The 18,855-nt window shown below is 34.2% G+C and overlaps 1 protein-coding gene across 3 annotated transcripts in view; it reads left to right on the top strand.

The window, feature by feature from the left end:
- MLF1 (myeloid leukemia factor 1) overlaps positions 1-16,809 on the top strand; it is a 38,925-nt gene extending 22,116 nt beyond the window's left edge. The window contains exons 3-8 of one of the 3 annotated variants that reach the window (XM_021717398.1): positions 4,061-4,105; positions 7,605-7,688; positions 9,092-9,220; positions 11,207-11,366; positions 13,904-14,039; positions 16,234-16,809. In XM_021717398.1, coding sequence (XP_021573073.1) covers positions 4,061-4,105; positions 7,605-7,688; positions 9,092-9,220; positions 11,207-11,366; positions 13,904-14,039; positions 16,234-16,339 — 660 coding nt within the window. In that variant the 3' untranslated portion in view covers positions 16,340-16,809. The remainder of the gene's footprint in view (positions 1-4,060; positions 4,106-7,604; positions 7,689-9,091; positions 9,221-11,206; positions 11,367-13,903; positions 14,040-16,233) is intronic. The other 2 variants (XM_008067643.2, XM_008067644.2) reach the window with 2 other exon arrangements.
- Positions 16,810-18,855: the final 2,046 nt, after the last annotated feature.

Raw genomic sequence — 18,855 nt, 5'->3', positions numbered from 1 at the left:
GGCCACTGCACTCCAGTCTGGGTGACAGAGTGAGACTCTAACTCAAAAAATAAAAAAAATAAAAAAAACAAAAATAAATAAATAAGAAATCAAGTAAGAAAACAATTCTAATGAAGGCCAAGACCAACATTTGAAAAACAAAATAATTGCTACCTTGTTGTCGTAGTCAAGCTGCTGTAAGAAAATAGCCTATACTGTATTATAAACAACAGAAATTTATTTCTCACAATTCTGGAGGCTGGGACATCCAAGATCAAGGTACTGACAGATTTGTTGGTAAGGGTTTGCTTTCTGCTTCATAGACGATACCTTCTATGACGACACCTCATGTGGCAGAAGGGGCAAACAGGCTCCCTCAGGTCTTATTTATAAACCACTAATCCCATTCATGAGAACCTCATGACCTAATCATTTCCTAAAGGCTCTACCTATTAATACTACAGATGCTCTTGTACTTATGATAGGGTTAAATATCATAAATCAAAAGTGCACTTAATACACATAACCTATGAAACGTCATTACTTAGCCTAGCCAACCTGAAACATGTTCAAAACAGTTACTTTAGCCTACAGTTGGACAAAATCATCTAACACAAGCCACTTTATAATAGATCATTGAATATCTCATATAATTTATTGAATACTGTATTAAAAGTGAAAAACAAAATGGTTGAGTACTCAAAGTATTGTTTTCATTTAATGTGAATCATTTTCATACCATTGTAAAGTCAAAAACGGTAAGTCAAATCTTTGTAACTTGGGGACTCTCTATACCGGATTGGGGGAGTAGTTCTCAATATATAAATTTAGGTGGGCACTAATGTTTACATCATAGCACTTGTCAGTTTTATGGTGGTATAAATTAGCTTTTGTCTAAGAATATGAATCATTTATTAGTGTAGTGTAAAGTCTGTAGATTAGCATCCAATAGAACTTCTGGAAAATGGGAATATTCTAAATGCACCATGCAGAACAGTAGCCACTAGCCACATATGTCTATTAAGCACCTGAAATGTGCCTTCTGCTACTGAGAAACTATATTTTAAATTGTATTTACTTTTAATTATTTTAATTTTAAATAGCCACATATGGCTAGTGACTACTTAAAAGACAGCATGATGATAGACATTCAAGTAGATTCCAAAGCATTTAGCTTTCTTTTAACCAATAGTAAGTAAAGAGTACTGATTACCACCAATATGTGAACCTATCATCTTATATCTCACTTATAACATTTTCCCAAGAAAAACTATAATATTCATTTGCCTGATGAAAGTAAATCATAATTTTTACTGTATTATATTTAGATCAACCTATTTCATAAAACTGTATTATATTTAAATCAACCCATTTCATAAAACCTTGAACATAAGTCTATGACTTTTAAAATAGTAATACTGCTTGGTAATATTTATTTGTCTCTCACAACTAAAACCAAGTTGTATACATTTTTCTTTATTATATTATATCAGCTATCTTAGAAAGCAAACAACAATACTTTTTTTTTTCTTGTTCAAACCATGAAAACCTTTTGCTAACCAAGAGCACTGAGCACTCATTGTTCTGGGGCAGTTGAAGGGCAGTAGTAATTTTTTAAATACAGAATTTCAATTTGTTATGCTATGTTTTCAAAGGAACATTCAGCCTTTTAATCAAAACTCATTTTTTCCCCTGTACATTTGTAATTTATACTAAGAAAATATGGCTCTCCTTATTTTCCCTAGGGAGTGATATATTTGACAAGTTTATGTCTAAGTAGATGGACTTATGTAACAATAAAAATAAATTAATAAAAAGAGACTGAACAAAACAAGGAACAAAAACCTGTATCCCAACTTGGTTTTTCTAACAGTCAATGTTATATATTTAGATGTAGATGTGGGATCAAAAGTTAGAAATTGCCCACAGAAAATGGAAAAGAGACTGCTACTAATAAGTTTGAAAAGAGCAGAACCAAGAAGACGATATGCTTTTGAGCATGATAACTCTGTCCAATTTTTTTTTTCTGTAAAGTATGTTTTAAAATGAGTGTTTTCATTAAGCAGTGAGCCATTGTGCTTATGCTTTTAAGCATAGTGGATTAAAAATCATAATTCATATAGATACCTTGGTAATTTTTTCTTTATTTTTGACCAGTGTCTGGCAGTTGTCATCTTTATCAGCCATATTGTGAGGGAAAACAGTGACTCATAAGCATCAATTATACCATTTTCTTGTTGTGTGTATTTTTAGCATTTTCTTTAGTTTTTATTTCTTTCTGGGATTATTCTTAAGCCAGTTGTCCATTTTGTAAGAATTAGTTTTGTTTAAAACTAGATTATTTAATCTATAGATTTATTTAACTAGGTACCTTGTAGCTCAAGATATGATAGTACCAGAGTCAATCAAAAATCTGTTCTTCTTTTCAGTAAAAATAAATAGAAATAGGAATTCTATTGCTGCATCCAAAACACTTTAGAGACTATTATTCTAGATATATATGTATATATTTGTACTGATAAATTATTTATAATATATTTTAAAATTATTCATAATATATATGGTATATAATATAGTATCTGTAATAATAAAACTTTATCACTCAATGGTAAAACTTTATGTGTATCTTTTATTGAGAAATTGAAATTTAATTTTCCATATTTGAAACTTCCCAGTAGTTTTCAATTTGTATATATCTAAAAATTTAATTTTATTCATCTGTTGAGGAATGCAGTTTGTGAACTACTAATTTTGATTATTCCATGTCTTTTTTTTAATATAAATCAATACTTTTTATTTTGATATTGTGGGGTACAGTTAAGGGTTAGGTATACAAATATGCTTCGTTCAGGCACCCTTGTTGATACAGGGTGTCTCCCCGTTATTCCATGTCCTCTTTAACATTATTTTACCTATCAAAAACTAAATATTTTTAGGTCAGGCATGGTGGTTCAGACCTATAATCCTAGCACTTTTGGAAGGTCAAGACGGGAGGATTACTTGAGCCCAGCGGTTCGAGACCAGTCTGGGCAACAAAGTGAGACCCTGTCTCTATAAAATACAGAAAAATTAACCAGGCATGGTTGTGTGTGCCTGTATCCCGACCACTCAAGAGGCTAAGGTAGAATGATTGCCTGAGCCCAGGAGGGTGGAGGCTTGCAGTAAGCTGTGATTGTGCCACTGAACTCCAGCCTGAGCAACAGAGTGAGATCCCAACTCAAAAAAATAAAAAATAAAAAAAATAAAGGCCTTAGCACTTTGGGAGGCTAAGATGAGTGGATTGCTAGAGCCCGCGGGTTTGAGACCAGCCTGGGCAACTTGGCGAGACCTCATCTCTACAATAAATAAAAAATTAGCCGAGCATGGTAGTGCTCACCTGTAGTTCTGGCTACTTGGAAGGCTGAGGTGGAAAGATCTCTGGAACCCCGCAGGTCGATGCTGGGGTGGCCATGAGTATGCCACTGCACTCTAGCCTGGGTGACTCCAAAAAAAAAAAAAAGAAAATTTTTATATCTGTGTATATGTTTCTTTCTGAAGTCTATATTAATTTCTTCTTTCATAAATTGGTCTTTAGGAGGTATTAAATTTTTATCAATATCTTTACTAATCTCTTAGAATTTTATTAATATAGATTAAAATTTTTATTTGTAAGCAGTTGCAGGTAAGATTAACCGATCTTTTAAAAATATGAAATAGTTGAGCAAAAGAAAGATGACTTAATTATTGTACTTATTTATGCTTTAATTTATGTACTTATGTTTTAATTAATTTTGAAATGAATTTGCATTTTCTTTGAGAAATGTTTATCTTAATCCATAACAAATACTTTTTGTAACTGTTTTTAATACTAAGTCATATTTTCAAGTGACATAGTGTCTTTATTTGCCTTCCAGGATCCTGTCAGGCTTTGCAATGAATAATAAGCAAATAATTTTTAAAATATGTGTTGAATTTTTTGTTAAAAGATTTTGTAATTTTGGTAGCTTTAAACTGTGTGGTTGTGCAGTGTATTTTTTTCTTTTTCAGGGATTATTACATAATAAGTATCATAACCAAAATTAATTTGATATTATTTTTGTAGGCAACGAGTTGTTCTCTTGTGCCTTTTGGCAGTTTTGGTGGTATGGTTCGTATCATGAGACTGAAACCATTTTAACAATATTTTCTGATGAATTTTTTTATTAACTGAAGTGACATGCAGTCTCACTAACTTTCATAATGACTTTTTAATATTTGTACTAAAAACCTCTGTTTTATGTATTAAATTTCTCATAGAATGTTTAGGCATGCATTTCCTGAAGTAAGTCATAGTAACATATGTAAAAATCAGTCTTCAAAAATAAAAAGTAGATTTTAATAGATTAATATTTGCTTGATTTATAAAAGGAATCTTCAAAGTTGGGGACTTCCAAATGCTTATGACTTTCCAAAGGGTTAAAAAAAGAAAAAAAAAAGTACAAAACTATAGATAGATAAGCACGACATTTGGAAAAGCATAGATTGGCTTCTTTCTGTAGGACTTTGTTGCCTTACTTGTCCATACGGCTTTTCCTTGCCCATACATGAGAATGGCTACTCTGCAACCAGCATTTCTCCCACCCCTGTTTCTTTGGGTTTTGGTACTGTTTCTGTGATGCTAGTTTCCAACACACCAAAAGCATTCTGAAGAGTATCAGAGAATAGCATGAATTTGGAATATTTGTGTCTACATTCTCATGAAAAGTTTTTTAAAAGTTATCTTATGCTATAGTTGAACCATTTGTTTCCTAAAGTTTGACATATAGATATAATATTTGTCCCTTCTGACCAGAATTTTTGGTGGGACAAATAACAAAAAAAAAGCAGCTATAACATACAATTATCAGTAAAATGATTAGGAATTTCAGCATGCTGTGGGAACACAGATAGGGAAAAAAAAAACCACAAAAACCATGAAACACTCAACCCAGACCTATTGGTTGGAGGTCAATCCTGGAAGACTTACTGAACTTTAAGGATTAGTTGGAGTTAGCCAGAAAAGCAGGGAGAGGAAAGGAAGAGTGTTCAACAGAGAAAACAGCAAGTGGAGGCTAGGGAGCTAAAATACGTTTAATAGCACTTAGGCCTCAAGTATGAGTTGAACAGTAGATATATTTTAAAATTTTTTTCTTTTTACCTAATCTGTGGAATTTTGTTATGAACAGTAGATATTGATAAGGATGAAAAGGTAACTACAGACTTCTGTAAGCCATAGTAAGAAGTGTGAACATTATCTTAGGAGCAGAGGAAGCAGTTGATAAACTTTATCAAAGTGGTAATAGAATCAGATTCTTAAGAGACCACAGTGGTGAAGGCAGGGAAGCCAGGAGGCTATTGAAGCGTTCTAGGTAAAGTATTAGTGGTAGCTTGCTTCTACTTGATAATGGCTGTGATGATGAAAATACATTATTTCACTTGAGAGAGAGAGTTTTAAAAGTGAATGGATAGGACTTGGTGATGGATGGGGTTGAAGGAGCAATAGAAAAGATAAGAGAAGTACCATACCCATTTTTCTGGCATGAAGAATTAACTGAGCTAAGGCACTGATTCAGGACAGATATGAGGGTAGTAGTGGTCAAAACAATCATTTAGTTTTGGGTGTATACATTTGAGGCATCTGTAGGTTGTTCAGGTAGATTTCTTTGGTAAACAGTTGGATATATGAATTTGAACTGAGCTAGAGATAATTTGTAAATTCATTCAGCAAATATTTTTTGAGTTCTCCTATGTGCCAGGAATTGTAAGTGTTGGGGATATAGTAGTAAATAAAAGAGAAGATAGCCCTGTTCTCACAGATACTATTTTTATAAAGTGAGAAGACAGACAATAAACAACAAAATAATTGCAGATAGCCACAGTACTATGAAGGAATGAAATAGGGCAACAGTAGGAGGAATTAGACAGATGACCAGCAGCAGCTTTGCTCAGAAGGTGATACTTGAATGATGAGAAGGACTATGCTACAAGTCAGGAGAAGACAGTCAAGGCAGAAAGAGGAGCATGTGTACAAAATTTTTCAAGGCCTGAAGTGTCCACTGGAGTCTCAACTCCAATTTGTACTCCCACTTTTTATCACACTGGGGTGTTGGGCTACCCCAGAGCAATCTTTTGATGGTTGATTTGATTGTGAATTGAGAAGAGGGCAGAATATACTCAAATCTTTCCCTCCCTCTCCTTTTCTCCTTTGTGCTAACCCTTCTATCTCTCATGAATTATATCTCTGATACAGGCCCTGATTCTCAAGCTAGTGTTCGACAAAATATTCAGAATATTTCCAGATTAATTCAGCTTCACTCCTTTTTGTACCCAGAGATATGTCAGTATTTCCTAAATAAGCTTTTGTTGCTCCCTACTACATTAAGTGCAAGTTCAAAGGAGGGATCTGGTTTTCCTGCCTATTTTTCATTTTTGTTGTCAATTAAAAGACAGACATAACAGACAAGCCCTTGATAATTCTTTATTGAGGCTCAACTTGGCAAATAGCTAAGGAATATCCAGGGGAACTGAAATACCAGCACTGAACCACAGTGCCTTGGAAATCCTCTTGCTTGAGCAGAGAAGTTCCTTGAGCCAAATAATTCCCTCTGTTTTATGATTTAGAGAATTCACTGGGTGACACACTAGAATGTATGCTTTACTTTTTTTTTCCGGTGAGTGTTACAGTGATAAAATCTAAAATCAATAGTAGATTTTTCTAGAGCAAGGTTTCTCAACCTCAGCATTACTGACATTTTTGGCTGGATAATTCTTTGTTTTGCAGGACTGTTCTGTGCATTGTAGGATGTTAAACAGCATTCCTGACCTCCACCCACTAGGTGCTAGTCATATACCCTTCTCATCTTTGAAAATGAGTATAGTTATTGCCAAATGTTCCCTAAAGGTCAAAATCAATCTTTGTTGAGAAACCACTGTTCTAAAGAAATTCTTAACTGTTCTTCTGAAGAAGCATACCTCATGCTTCAAGAGTATAAGCCTCCTGATCCTACAATAAGCATCAAATTGAAGGCCTATTAGTAAAGTAGATTGACTTCTATCACCTGGACCATACTATGATGAAAGGAGGCCTGGTTACTCAAGGGGCAACTTCTGTCAAACATGTGGTGCTGGTGAAAGTGACACTGGCATCTTGTACCCAAATTGTATTCATTTGTATGATAGGATATTCAAAATAAGAAGGGAAGTTATGAAAACTATCCTAAGCTAGAGCTGTTCCAGCCCAGAATGTATCACTGACATTATACTGATTGATATTGAATCACTCAGTATTTAATATCAATTAGATTATGTTTGAGAAAGCTAATGAATGATATATGTGTGTATGTGTATTTATATATACATGCATGTATATGTGTATATATGTATTTATGGTGTTACAATTCCCTAATCATTTTTATGTTGACTGTTTGGGATTTTGTATATGCTTCCATTTTCTTTTTAACAAATCACTTTCATTGTATGATCCTTAAATTATCTTTGCCTTTTTTGTTACTACATGAGATCCCACTAAATGAAACAAAAAGTTTTTTTCAGCTGTTTTGAGAAGATTGATTTGCTTCTTTTGTGTTATATTTTTTATATTCAATAATATGCTTCCTAATATTCTGTAGCGTACAGGTGTCAACCCTTTTCAGGCAGTGGACCGAATGATGTTAAATATGCAAAATGGCATACAAGAATTACAAAGAAACTTTGTAAGTATTAAAAATAAAGTGTTGAGAAAATTGCTTAAGAGTTATTGGTCTACCCTGTATTACAGTGTATTACACAGTCCACAGTGGCTAAAAATATATCTTACATGATTAATTCAATATGTAATACTCTATACTTTATGAATATACCTCAAACAAAGGTTTTACAAAAAAACATGATCATACAGTCTGTGCTGTTATTTTCTATTTTATTTCATGTCTTAAAAACCCTGGTTACAACTCACTAAATTGATTTCATAACCTACAAGTTTGAAAAGTAATGTTTAACTTTCAAAATTAAAAAAGTTTAACCTCAGCCGGGCTCGGTGGCTCAGCCTGTAATCCCACGCCTTTGGGAGGCTGAGATGAGTGGATTGCCTGAAACCGCGGGTTTGAGACCCGCCTGGTCAGCGAGACCTCATCTCTACAATAAATCAAAAAATCAGCCAGGCGTGGTAGTGCACGCCTGTAATTCCGGCTACTCGGAAGGCTGAGGTGGAAGGATCGCTGGAGCCCAGCAGATTGAGGCTGCGGTGGCCGGGAGCGGCCACTGCACTCCCGTCTGGGCGACAGAGTGAGACTCCAACTCAAAAAATAAAATAAAATTAAAAAATAAAATAAAATAAAGTTTAACCTCAAAATATTTGTTCTACTGAAAGTCAATATTGTAAATGAATGTTTTATATGAATTGCATGATTTAAAATCTGTATATTTCAAAGGATTTGTAACATCTAGGGAATTTTAGTGTTAAGATGACAGAAATTTCAAGATTTTTAGGTACTAGATAAGATCCTTATAGTCCAAGTATTTATAAATTATTACTACAATAATACTCTTTTTTACTCATGTATTACATCAAAAACAATCACTGTATTCTATCTGAAGACCTATATAATTCTAGACATTCAGATTGAGTGATATGGATCATTTTAGAATGCCAAATCTAGGGCATTATTGATTTTAGTAATATAGCAATCTGGTACCAACAGAAGGAAGTATGAAACTTTGTGATATATGGCTAATTGACTCGATGATGGCAAGATTGCACACAAGGGTCAACTGCTGATTGTAAATATATCATAGCACAGCATCTTTATTGAAATTTAAGCCATAGATCCCAAAGACTTGAGGATCTCTGAATCACTTATTAGTCTTTGCAAGGAAAATGGAAATTGTAGCTAGAATGGAAAGAGGTTAGGACCTCCCTGGGTGTACCATTTATATTTTTGTTTCTCTTTGTAATTTTTCAAACCTGATAACCTGGGAATATCATTTGGATATACCATATGGGTAGTTTGGTGTCTTTGGTAGAACTTATAGCTAGTGTTGTTACTTATTTGAAATCTCTGGCATTAATATTTGTATTTGACTAGGCTCTTAATTTACAATTTCTCTTTACCTGTAGGGTCACCTTTCAATGGATCCAAATGGACATTCATTTTGTTCTTCCTCAGTTATGACTTATTCCAAAGTGGGAAATGAACCACCAAAGGTTTTCCAGGCCTCAACTCAAACACGTAGAGCTCCAGGAGGAGTAAGTATTTTCTAAGTATTCTTAGAGCTTCATAAAGTTGTACCATGATAGACTGTCCATATCAAATTTAAACTGTTAAAATTTGGTCTGGAACAAGATGGTGGCGAGAGGGGAGGGAAGCATGGGAGTGGGAAGTAAGCCAGTCCTCACTGTGAAAGTTGTTGAAGTTCAACTGTATTTATTTAATTTATGGCAATTTCCCCCCATGAGGATGCCTTTTTTCTTGTAAATATTGATTGATGTCTATTAACTTTACATATTGATAAGGTAAATAAACATTAAAAGAAGCCTTGGTTTCATGAACTTTTTATATTTGAAGTAAACTAATTTTTTAACTAATGAAATATTTCAAGTGTACAGAAAGGATATGGAAGATAATACAATAAATACCCATATTCCTGATACCAAGTTTAGTCAAATGATAACAGTTTTCTCTATTTGCTTGTTTTGTTTTCTTTTTAAACGAAAATGTTAAAGATGTAGTTAAAGTTTGTAATACATTCTTCTGAGGTCCCCTTTCTCCCTCCCCTAGAGATAACTATTTTCCTATATCTGGAGTTTATCATTTTTGCATGTTTTTACAATTTTATTACTTTAATATCATAAAAAATATAATGAATTATTTTGCAGGCTTCTAAACTGTATATAAATGGTATCATATTGCATGTGTTCTCTGTAACTTGTCTATGCTCAATAATATGCTTCGGAGGTTTATTCAAGTTGATAACGTGTGGCTCTGGTTTCCTTAGCTTCTATATGGTATTCAAAATATGAATATACCACTATTTTTTTTTCATTGTCCGTTAATAGATTTGTAGCTGTGTCTACTTTTTGACTAATTCATTTGATACATGTCTCCTTGTACAAAGAGTCTAGTAATAATATTGCTGCATTGTAAGTTATATATACTTCATCTTTACCTAGAAATTACCAAGTTACTACCTCACAATGATTGAAACTATTGTCGTCCACAAATTATGGCATGAGAGTTTCCATTTCTCTACTTCCTTGTTAGTACTTATCATAAAAATTAAGGTTTACCAGTATAATGGGTGTGGAGTAATTCATTTTTTAGTTCTGCACATATAAAGATATACCTCTTAATGATGCTATTGCCATAGTTCTGCTAATTCATTTCAGATATTTTATTTGGTTTTTTGAGTTGGAGTCTCACCCTGTCGCCCAGACTGGAGTGCAGTGGCCGCTCCCGGCCACCGCAGCCTCGACCTGCTGGGCTCTGGCGATCCTTCCGCCTCAGCCTTCCAAGTAACTGGAACTATAGGCACGCGCTACCACGCCCGGCTAATTTTTGATTTATTGTAGAGATGAGGTCTTGCCAAGTTGCCCAGGTGGGTCTCAAACCCACGGGCTCAGGCAATCCACTCACCTCAGCCTCCCAAGGCACGGGATTACAGGCTGCGCCTCCGAGCCCGGCTCATTTCAGATATTTTAATTTTAACTTGTTAAAAGTGATAAAGTCTTAAATATAAACAGAATATAGTTGTAGGTGTCTCACACCAAATCATGTTAATAGTCTTTGGCTATCATAAATATTCTAGTAACATTTCCATAGAGTTGATATGTGGCAACTGTGAGATTCAAGCCCATCAATATTACTGATGAATAGTTGCCCTTATTTATAGGAATGCCAGTGTGAACTTCCTTTACATTGTCAAAGACAGTGTTGAAGGCACTAAGTTATATGTAATTGTTACTTTGTTTTAATATTGATTAAATTTTGGATAAAAGTTAAATTGTATTGATTCTATTTATCCTAGATATTTTCATTTTAAGCAGTTTAGGAAATATCAGAGTTATTACCACAATTTTACTGCAAGTTGATAGTGGATCTGAGTACACATTATTTTTAGAGCAATTCTAGATCTTTGTACCTCAGTAGATGAGCAGGCCCTGAGAAATTTAGGATTATATCCAATCTATATATTTAAATAATAATTAAGTATATATATTTTTTTATTTTTACAGATAAAGGAAACCAGGAAAGCAATGAGAGATTCTGTCAGTGGACTAGAAAAAATGGCTGTTGGTCATCATATCCATGACAGAGCTCATGTCATTAAAAAGTCAAAGAACAAGAAGACTGGGGATGAAGAGGTTAATCAAGAGTTCATCAATATGAATGAAAGTATGTTATCACAAAAAAGTTCCTATACAACCTGATTAATATTTTGTAGAAACATGTCATAAGATATAATTTTTGAATAATATGTGTAGAAAATGACTCACCAAAGTAATAAAATTGTTTCATCATTTCATAGTAGATTTTTTTAGAGTGATTTTTGGTCATGTGGGTTATCATTTATTTTTATTGTTTTATACCTTGAGAATAGAATCTTTTGAGTAATTGCTTAGTAATACTATCAATAGGCAAAATGGGGAGGAGTTGATTTTTATGTTTTGTATTTGAGTCAGGGTATGACTCTGTCATCCAGGCTGGAGTAGTGGCATCATCTTGCCTCACTACCGCCTCTACTTCCCAGGATCAGGTGGTCCTTTTGCCTCAGCCTCCCAAGTAGCTGAGACTGCAGGTGCACACCACCATGCCTAGCTAATTTTTTTGGATTTTTTTTGTAGGGACAAAGTCTTGCTATGTAGCCTAGGCTGGTCTTAAACTCCTAGCCTCAAGTAATCCTTTTGCTTCAGCCTCCCAAAGTGCTGGAATTGCAGGTGTGAGCCACTCACTGGGTACCGGGTACCGGCTGCAAAATGAGTTTTTAAATGTTTTTTTCTGATTAACAAGGAAGTACATTTGAAAAGTATAAAGACAAAAATAAAAATCATTCATAATTCCAACTCAGAATAACTATTATTAATGTTTTAATGTGTTTCTTACAAATAGTTTTACGTATATATAAACGCATTTTTTGAGATTAGTATTTTACTATTTATGCAGTTTATATAGTGCTTATTTTAGTTTGCCTTTATAATTGTAAGCAGTCACCTATGATGTTATTTTTAAAAAACATTAAGTAGTTATCTGGAAGTTTCATTGTGGGTAGGTCATAACCTTTCTGTATTCTTGGGAACTTAGGTTTTTATATAGATAAGATTTTAGTTTGTGGTATATGTTAGATAATATATATAGATATCAAATAAATCTTTCCATTTTCTAGATTTTATATTCATTCTTCAATGCATTTAAACCCTTTTAGTGCCTTAACCCTTCTCAATGATAGTTTTTAATTATGTTAAAATTTATTAACAAATGTAATCAATAAATTCAAATTTATTAATTTTATTTAGTCAACATTAAGAATTAAACATGTTTTATTTATTAATTTTATTAATGTAATAATAAAATTATATTCAATTTAGTTATATTCCTCTGCTATTTTCACAAGCTATCTTAAATAATTTTGCTTGTTTTGTTTTGAGTTGGAGTCTCACTCCGTCGCCCAGCCTGGAGTGCCGTGGCACACTCGCGGCCACCCCAGTGTCGACCTGCTGGGCTCCAGAGATCCTTCAGCCTCAGCCTTCCAAGTAACCAGAACTACAGGTGCATTCTGCCACACCAGAATTTTACAAAAAGGAATTTTTTTTATTGTAGAGATGAGGTCTCTCCAAGTTGCCCAGGCTGGTCTTGAACCTGTGAGTTCAGGCAATCCACTCACCTTGGCCTCCCAAAGTGCTGGGATTACAGATTGAGCCACTGAGCCCAGCCTAAATAATGTTTTATCATAATAGTTTATATTATTGTATTATTTTAGAAAAATTAATTCTGTTAAGGTTGAAATTTGATAAAACGATCTTATACAATAAAATGGAGCCCACAATATCTTGACCTTTCTTAAACTTTGTAATTTTTTCATATTTATATATATACTTAATTCTTCACAATAATTGAAGAAACACATTATAAAGGCAGTCTAAAAGAACTAGTACTATCATCTATCGCTACTATTATGGAAGTGAGATTTCCTACTTCCTAACAATATGAAATGACAATCTAGCTGAGCAACTTGTCTTAAAAAGTTGACAACAGACAGTGTGATCAAGTTAGTAGGAAGATAGTGAGGTGAATAAAGTGGTAGTCACAGAAGTGTCCAAGTATACTGGAACAGCATGTTCACTGTGAGATTATTCGGGAAGAAAAACTAGAAGGCATTGTAATTGGGTCAACTGAATGGGTAGAATAATATGATAACTAGGCAGGTGAAAAACCAGATCACCATTAAAAATAGGAGAGGAACAAACAGGAAAGAGGAAGTATTGCCCCCTAGTCAAAGACCTTTGTAGCTTCTTGCTTCTATTTTGAGGTGAGACTGATAAAAACACCAGGCTAGAATAAAGTGTCTGGGGGAGCAAGGCATTACAGACAGTTGATATTTTAATACTTATTCCCTCCCTGGCACAGTGGCTCATGCCTATAATCCCAGCACTTTGGAAGTACAAGGTGAGAGGATTGCCCATGGCTTCGAGACCCACCAGGCAGCATGACGAGACCTCATCTCTACAAAAAATTTAAAAAATTAACTGAGCATGGTGGCACATGCCTGTAGTTCCAGCTGCTTGGAAGGCTGAGGCAGAAGAATCAACTGAGCCCAGTAGGTTGAGGCAGTGGCTGTGAGCATGCTACTGCACTCCAGCCTGGGCGACAGAGTGAGACTCCGACTCAAAAAAACCCCAAAAACTTTTTTCCCATTATTTTGTTATTTAATGTAGGTGATGCTCATGCTTTTGATGATGAGTGGCAAAATGAGATTTTGAAGTACAAACCAGGAGGACGGAGCAATCTAGAAAACACTAGAATGCGAAGTGTTGGTTATGAGAACTCAGGATCCCGAGAACGTAAAAAAAGGTAAAAGTTATTTCTAAAATAATTTGTGTTTTGAAGGATAGTTTAGAGAAAAGTTATGTTATTTTACTACTATCAGAAAGTTTTGATGAATATCCAAGTTGTATCCACAATATCTTTTGTGAAAGATGTAATAATTTTACGAGCCGGGCTCGGTGGCTCAGCCTGTGATCCCGCGCCTTTGGGAGGCTGAGGTGAGTTCATTGCCTGAGCCCGCGGGTTCGAGACCCGCCTGGGCAGCGAGACCTCATCTCTACAATAAATCAAAAAATCAGCCGGGCGTGGTAGCGCATGCCTGTAATTCCAGCTACTTGGAAGGCTGAGGCGGAAGGATCGCCGGAGCCCAGCAGGCGAGGTTGCGGTGGCCGGGAGCGGCCACTGCACTCCAGTCTGGGCAACAGATTGAGACTCCAACTCAAAATAATAATAATAATAATAATTTTACATGAAATCTGATTATTCCACATAAACTTTAATTTGTATCTAAAAGCCAACAATATTTTAGTTTTGTGTGGTTAGTAATTCACTAGCAAACTATGCTTCTGAAGGTAGAGGCCAAAATTCTTTTAAGGAAAAGTGCTGTACTATCCTGTAGTTATTTTTGTGAAACAGATTTTAATCTGGATATATAATCATACATTTCACAGCAGGCAAAGATATCTAGAAGTATGATAAGGAGAGAGAGGGTGTTTTTAGAAGACTTAACAACTTCCTTAACAAGTGAAAATTCAGCATTTATTAATAAATGAAGTTTTAGATATTTGTATAATAGGTGATACTATGTGAAATACCACATTTCATGTGTATTCAATATTTTGGAAGAATTTTACAAAAACTTTGGCTTCTCTTGTAATTCCCTTTTGAAATAGTTGTGAAAAATAAATGTGCTGAATTCACATATTAAAGATTATGGAGTTTTTATTATACGTTTAGTACACATTCTGGAGCTACAATTTAATTTGGTTCTCTGGGGAAAAAATTGAAAACAAAACCTAATTCCTATTGAAATTACACTCTAGAGAAAGAGAAGCTTTTCTAGGTCTTAAAATAGAAATCTGTTATAGGCTATAAGAGTGGAGGATTGCTGCAGAAGGTGGAAGGAAGGCTTAACAGAACTAGCAGTGGACAAGTGGGTATCAAGTAAATCTGAAACCTTGTGCAGGATTTCATGTGCTAGCATCTTTTAAAATACTTGTTTACAAATTTAGAGCCCTAATATTAGCTGTTTAATGACTTGAAAGCTTTCCCCCATATTGATTTTAAATATTTGTCTCACTTTGAAAAATGTATTGATTAAAGGCTTAATAGAACTAAATTTGAATATGAAGTTCACATCCCAGTTAGAGAAAAAACACTCTTTATGCATGATTCATAAATCTGTGGCCTTAATAATGGCATTTTTCTCTTAACCAACACTGTCCAATAGCATTTTCAGAAATAATTTTCTGCAATGATGAAAATGTTATATATCTGTCATGTCCAATATGGTAATCACTAACCACATGTGGGCTGTTGATTCACACTTGAAATGTGATTGGAAGCCAGGGTTCATGCCTGTAATTGCAGCACTTTGGGAGGCTGAGGCTAGAAGATTGCTTGAGCCCAGGAGTTCACCAACATAGGCAACATAGCAAGACCTCGACTCTACAAAACAAAAATCCAAACATTAACCAAGCACAGCGGTGCGTGCCTGTAGTCCAGATACACTCCAAAGGCTGAGGCAGAAGGATCACCTCAGCCCAGGAGCACAAGGTTATAGTGAGCCATGATTGTGCCAGGAGGCTGAGGCAGAAATATCACCTCAGCCCAGGAGCATGAGGCTGCAGTGAGCCATGATTGTGCCACTACACTCCTACACTCCTACACTCCAACCTGGGTGACAGAGTGAGATCCTGACTCAAAAGAAAAAAAAAAAGGAAAGAAGAAGAAAAGTGATTGGTAGAACTGAGGATCTAAATTATTTTAATTAATTTAATTATAAATGTGACTAGTGGCTACCATATTGAACAATATGGGTTAAACTGTTAAATCTATCTCAGGTAAGTAGTAGCTGTTGCTGCCTTGTTTTTCAGAGATATTAAGGAACTTTTAAGATAAAACTCATCTATGTTACAGTGGTTTTTAACATATTTGTATTGATTGATAAACCACTGACCATTTTAAAGACGGTATTAATGTTCCTATGTATATTTCTCAGGGAGAAACCTCACCAAAGTCCAGCCATTGAAGGTGGAAGAAGAGCAAACGTTTTTGTGGACAAACTCAACATCAAAGGCTCACCTGTGAAAAGCAACAGAAAATAAATAACCATGCATTTGATTTGTTTAGTTTTAGTTGTTTTAACAGAAAAAGTAATGGTGCTGGGTAATAACACATAAGACCAATATCTTGTTGCTAAATCAATACTGTACAACTTTCTTTTGATTCCTGAATTTTCATGGATGAGCTAGCTTTATATTGTCCCCCCTTCATTTTCAGATGTGTGAGTAAATTGTTAAGCATGCTATAAAACTCTTTAAACATATTAAATTTTAAAGCTCACATGCCAATTTTGCTTTCCCAATTATTTTTGTGTTGGCTGTGTATTATACTTATCAAGATTGATTGCAGAGCTAGTTCTATCATTTATAATGATAAGAAGTTAAAATGTTAAAAAATCATCTCAAGTTTCACTAACACTGTACTCGAGTGATGTTAAAGGTTTAATTTATCTCAAATCTTATGATATATTAGCCACCTAGCAGAAAGCTTTAAAAATAAAATAGCAAAGCTATACTAGTACTGTTTTATGAGGAATTCGTTATTATTTTGATAAAGGGAAATAATAACCAGTTTATTTTCAAAATAATATTTCAAATTGCAAATGTATATGAGTATTTTGTTATACTTTCTTTATACAGAGTATTCTTTTTTGTTCTCTGTTACATTCTTAACATTCATCAGACTTTATCTTGACCTTTTCTTTAACCTCTTAAAATGGTTTATTTCTCTTCTCCTTTTCTACAAACAGCTTAATCTGTCTCCAAAGTTAAGATTCTAAAGTTGGAGAGTCCTTGAGGAACTATTCAGCTTTTTTGTGACATTTAGAAAAATACACTTGGTATTCCACAAAACAGAATGATTGATTGTCTCAAAATTTGTTAGACAGCTGATGTGTGTTTTTGAGCAAGGTGTTTAATAAATTCAGTTGTTCCCATTTAAATTATACCATTTTTAAAAAAATCGCCTTAAGCTTTTTAGAAATTCAAACATTCTAGAATATAAGCATTATTCTGTTTTTATAAAAGTTACATTTGAAGTTTATAAGAATATAAAATCTTAATCTCTTGTTTAGGATATTTCTATGAAGAAAAAAAAACTCAGAAAATCCACTCTTACTTTATAATCCTAAGTATTTCCTTTTTAAGTTTAGAAGTAAAATTATGACTATGCTCACACTTCTCTAATTTTCTATATTTTTGTTAATTTTACTACTTTGTATTTATGCCATTAGTCACTAAAATAAGATGCAAACATGGTATTTCATTTTATAACTGAAATTAATTGAGTTTGTATTAAAATTTTCCTCTTATGTATACTTAGGTATACTACTAACATAACTCCATAACAAATTGGGAAATTGTCATAAAGCACAAATTTTAAATAACACCTTTGCATAAACTAACTTGATAGAGCAAAGTCTTAATAAAGTAAATACTTTAATTCTCCTTTTGTCTAAATCATTTATTACATAGATGATAATTTGAATTATTGTAGTCAAATCTGAAGCACACTTTAATAAGTATTTGTGCTTAGCAGTATAACTCCTATACATCATATAGCAGTTAGAGAATTCACAGATGGTTTCTCCATCTGTGGAAGGATGCTATGGAAATCAAATAAAAATTGAAATACAGATATATGCTATCATGCTTCTTTAGTGGATACTTATAAAATATTTGACATATAGATATTAGCCATTAGATGGTACACTGCATGTGTCCTGAACCATCTGTAATCTTTTCAGTGTTCCTTTTGGGGCCCTAAAAAAGGTACAACTATGGGAAGTTGTTATTAACGAGAGAGAAAGACAACAAAATCTGGTAGTCCAACACAAGCACACGTTTTCAAATAAGAGACTTAAGCCTTGCTAATAATTATAAGACTAAGATTTATTATGCCACAGGAGCATAATTATATTGCTTTTTTTACATTATTTTGACATTAGAAACTAATGTAAATTAATCTTTCTCTTTTCTAACTCTTTCCCTTTTTAACATGCACCCATTTTTGTCTAACATAAATCTTATACTAAATGTAAAATGTTTCATAAAAGCCATAAAAGTTACTACCTAATATGGTGGCTTTCACCTGTAATCCCAGCTAATTAGGATGCCAAGGTGGGAGGATTGTTTGAGTTCAGGAGTTCTAGGCTACAGTGAGCTATGATCACACCACTGCATCTAGCCTTGCCAACAGAATAAAACCTCATCTTTTTAAACATTTTTATTTATTTATTTTTTGAGTTGGAGTCTCACTCTGTCACCCAGACTGGAGTGCAGTGGCCGCTCCTGGCCATCGCAGCCTCGACCTGCTGGGCTCCGGCGATCCTTCCACCTCAGCATTCCAAGTAGCCAGAACTACAGGCACGCGCTACCACACTTGGCTAATTTTTTTTTTAATTTATTGTAGAGATGAGGTCTCACCAAGTTGCCTGGGCTGGTCCCAAACCTACGGGCTCAGGCAATCCACTCGCCTCGGTGCCCCAAAGTGCTGGGATTACAGGCTGAGCCACCAAGCCTGGCTAAGAAAAACCTCATCTTTAAAAAAATAATTTGAG

Source organism: Carlito syrichta, unplaced genomic scaffold (genome assembly GCF_000164805.1).
Source record: "Carlito syrichta isolate Samal-C Ts95f unplaced genomic scaffold, Tarsius_syrichta-2.0.1 Scaffold309726, whole genome shotgun sequence".
In the NCBI taxonomy this organism is placed as follows: Eukaryota; Metazoa; Chordata; class Mammalia; order Primates; family Tarsiidae; genus Carlito; species Carlito syrichta.
The sequence above is the reverse complement of the archived record's forward strand: the minus strand, read 5'-3'. Positions and strand labels throughout refer to the sequence as shown.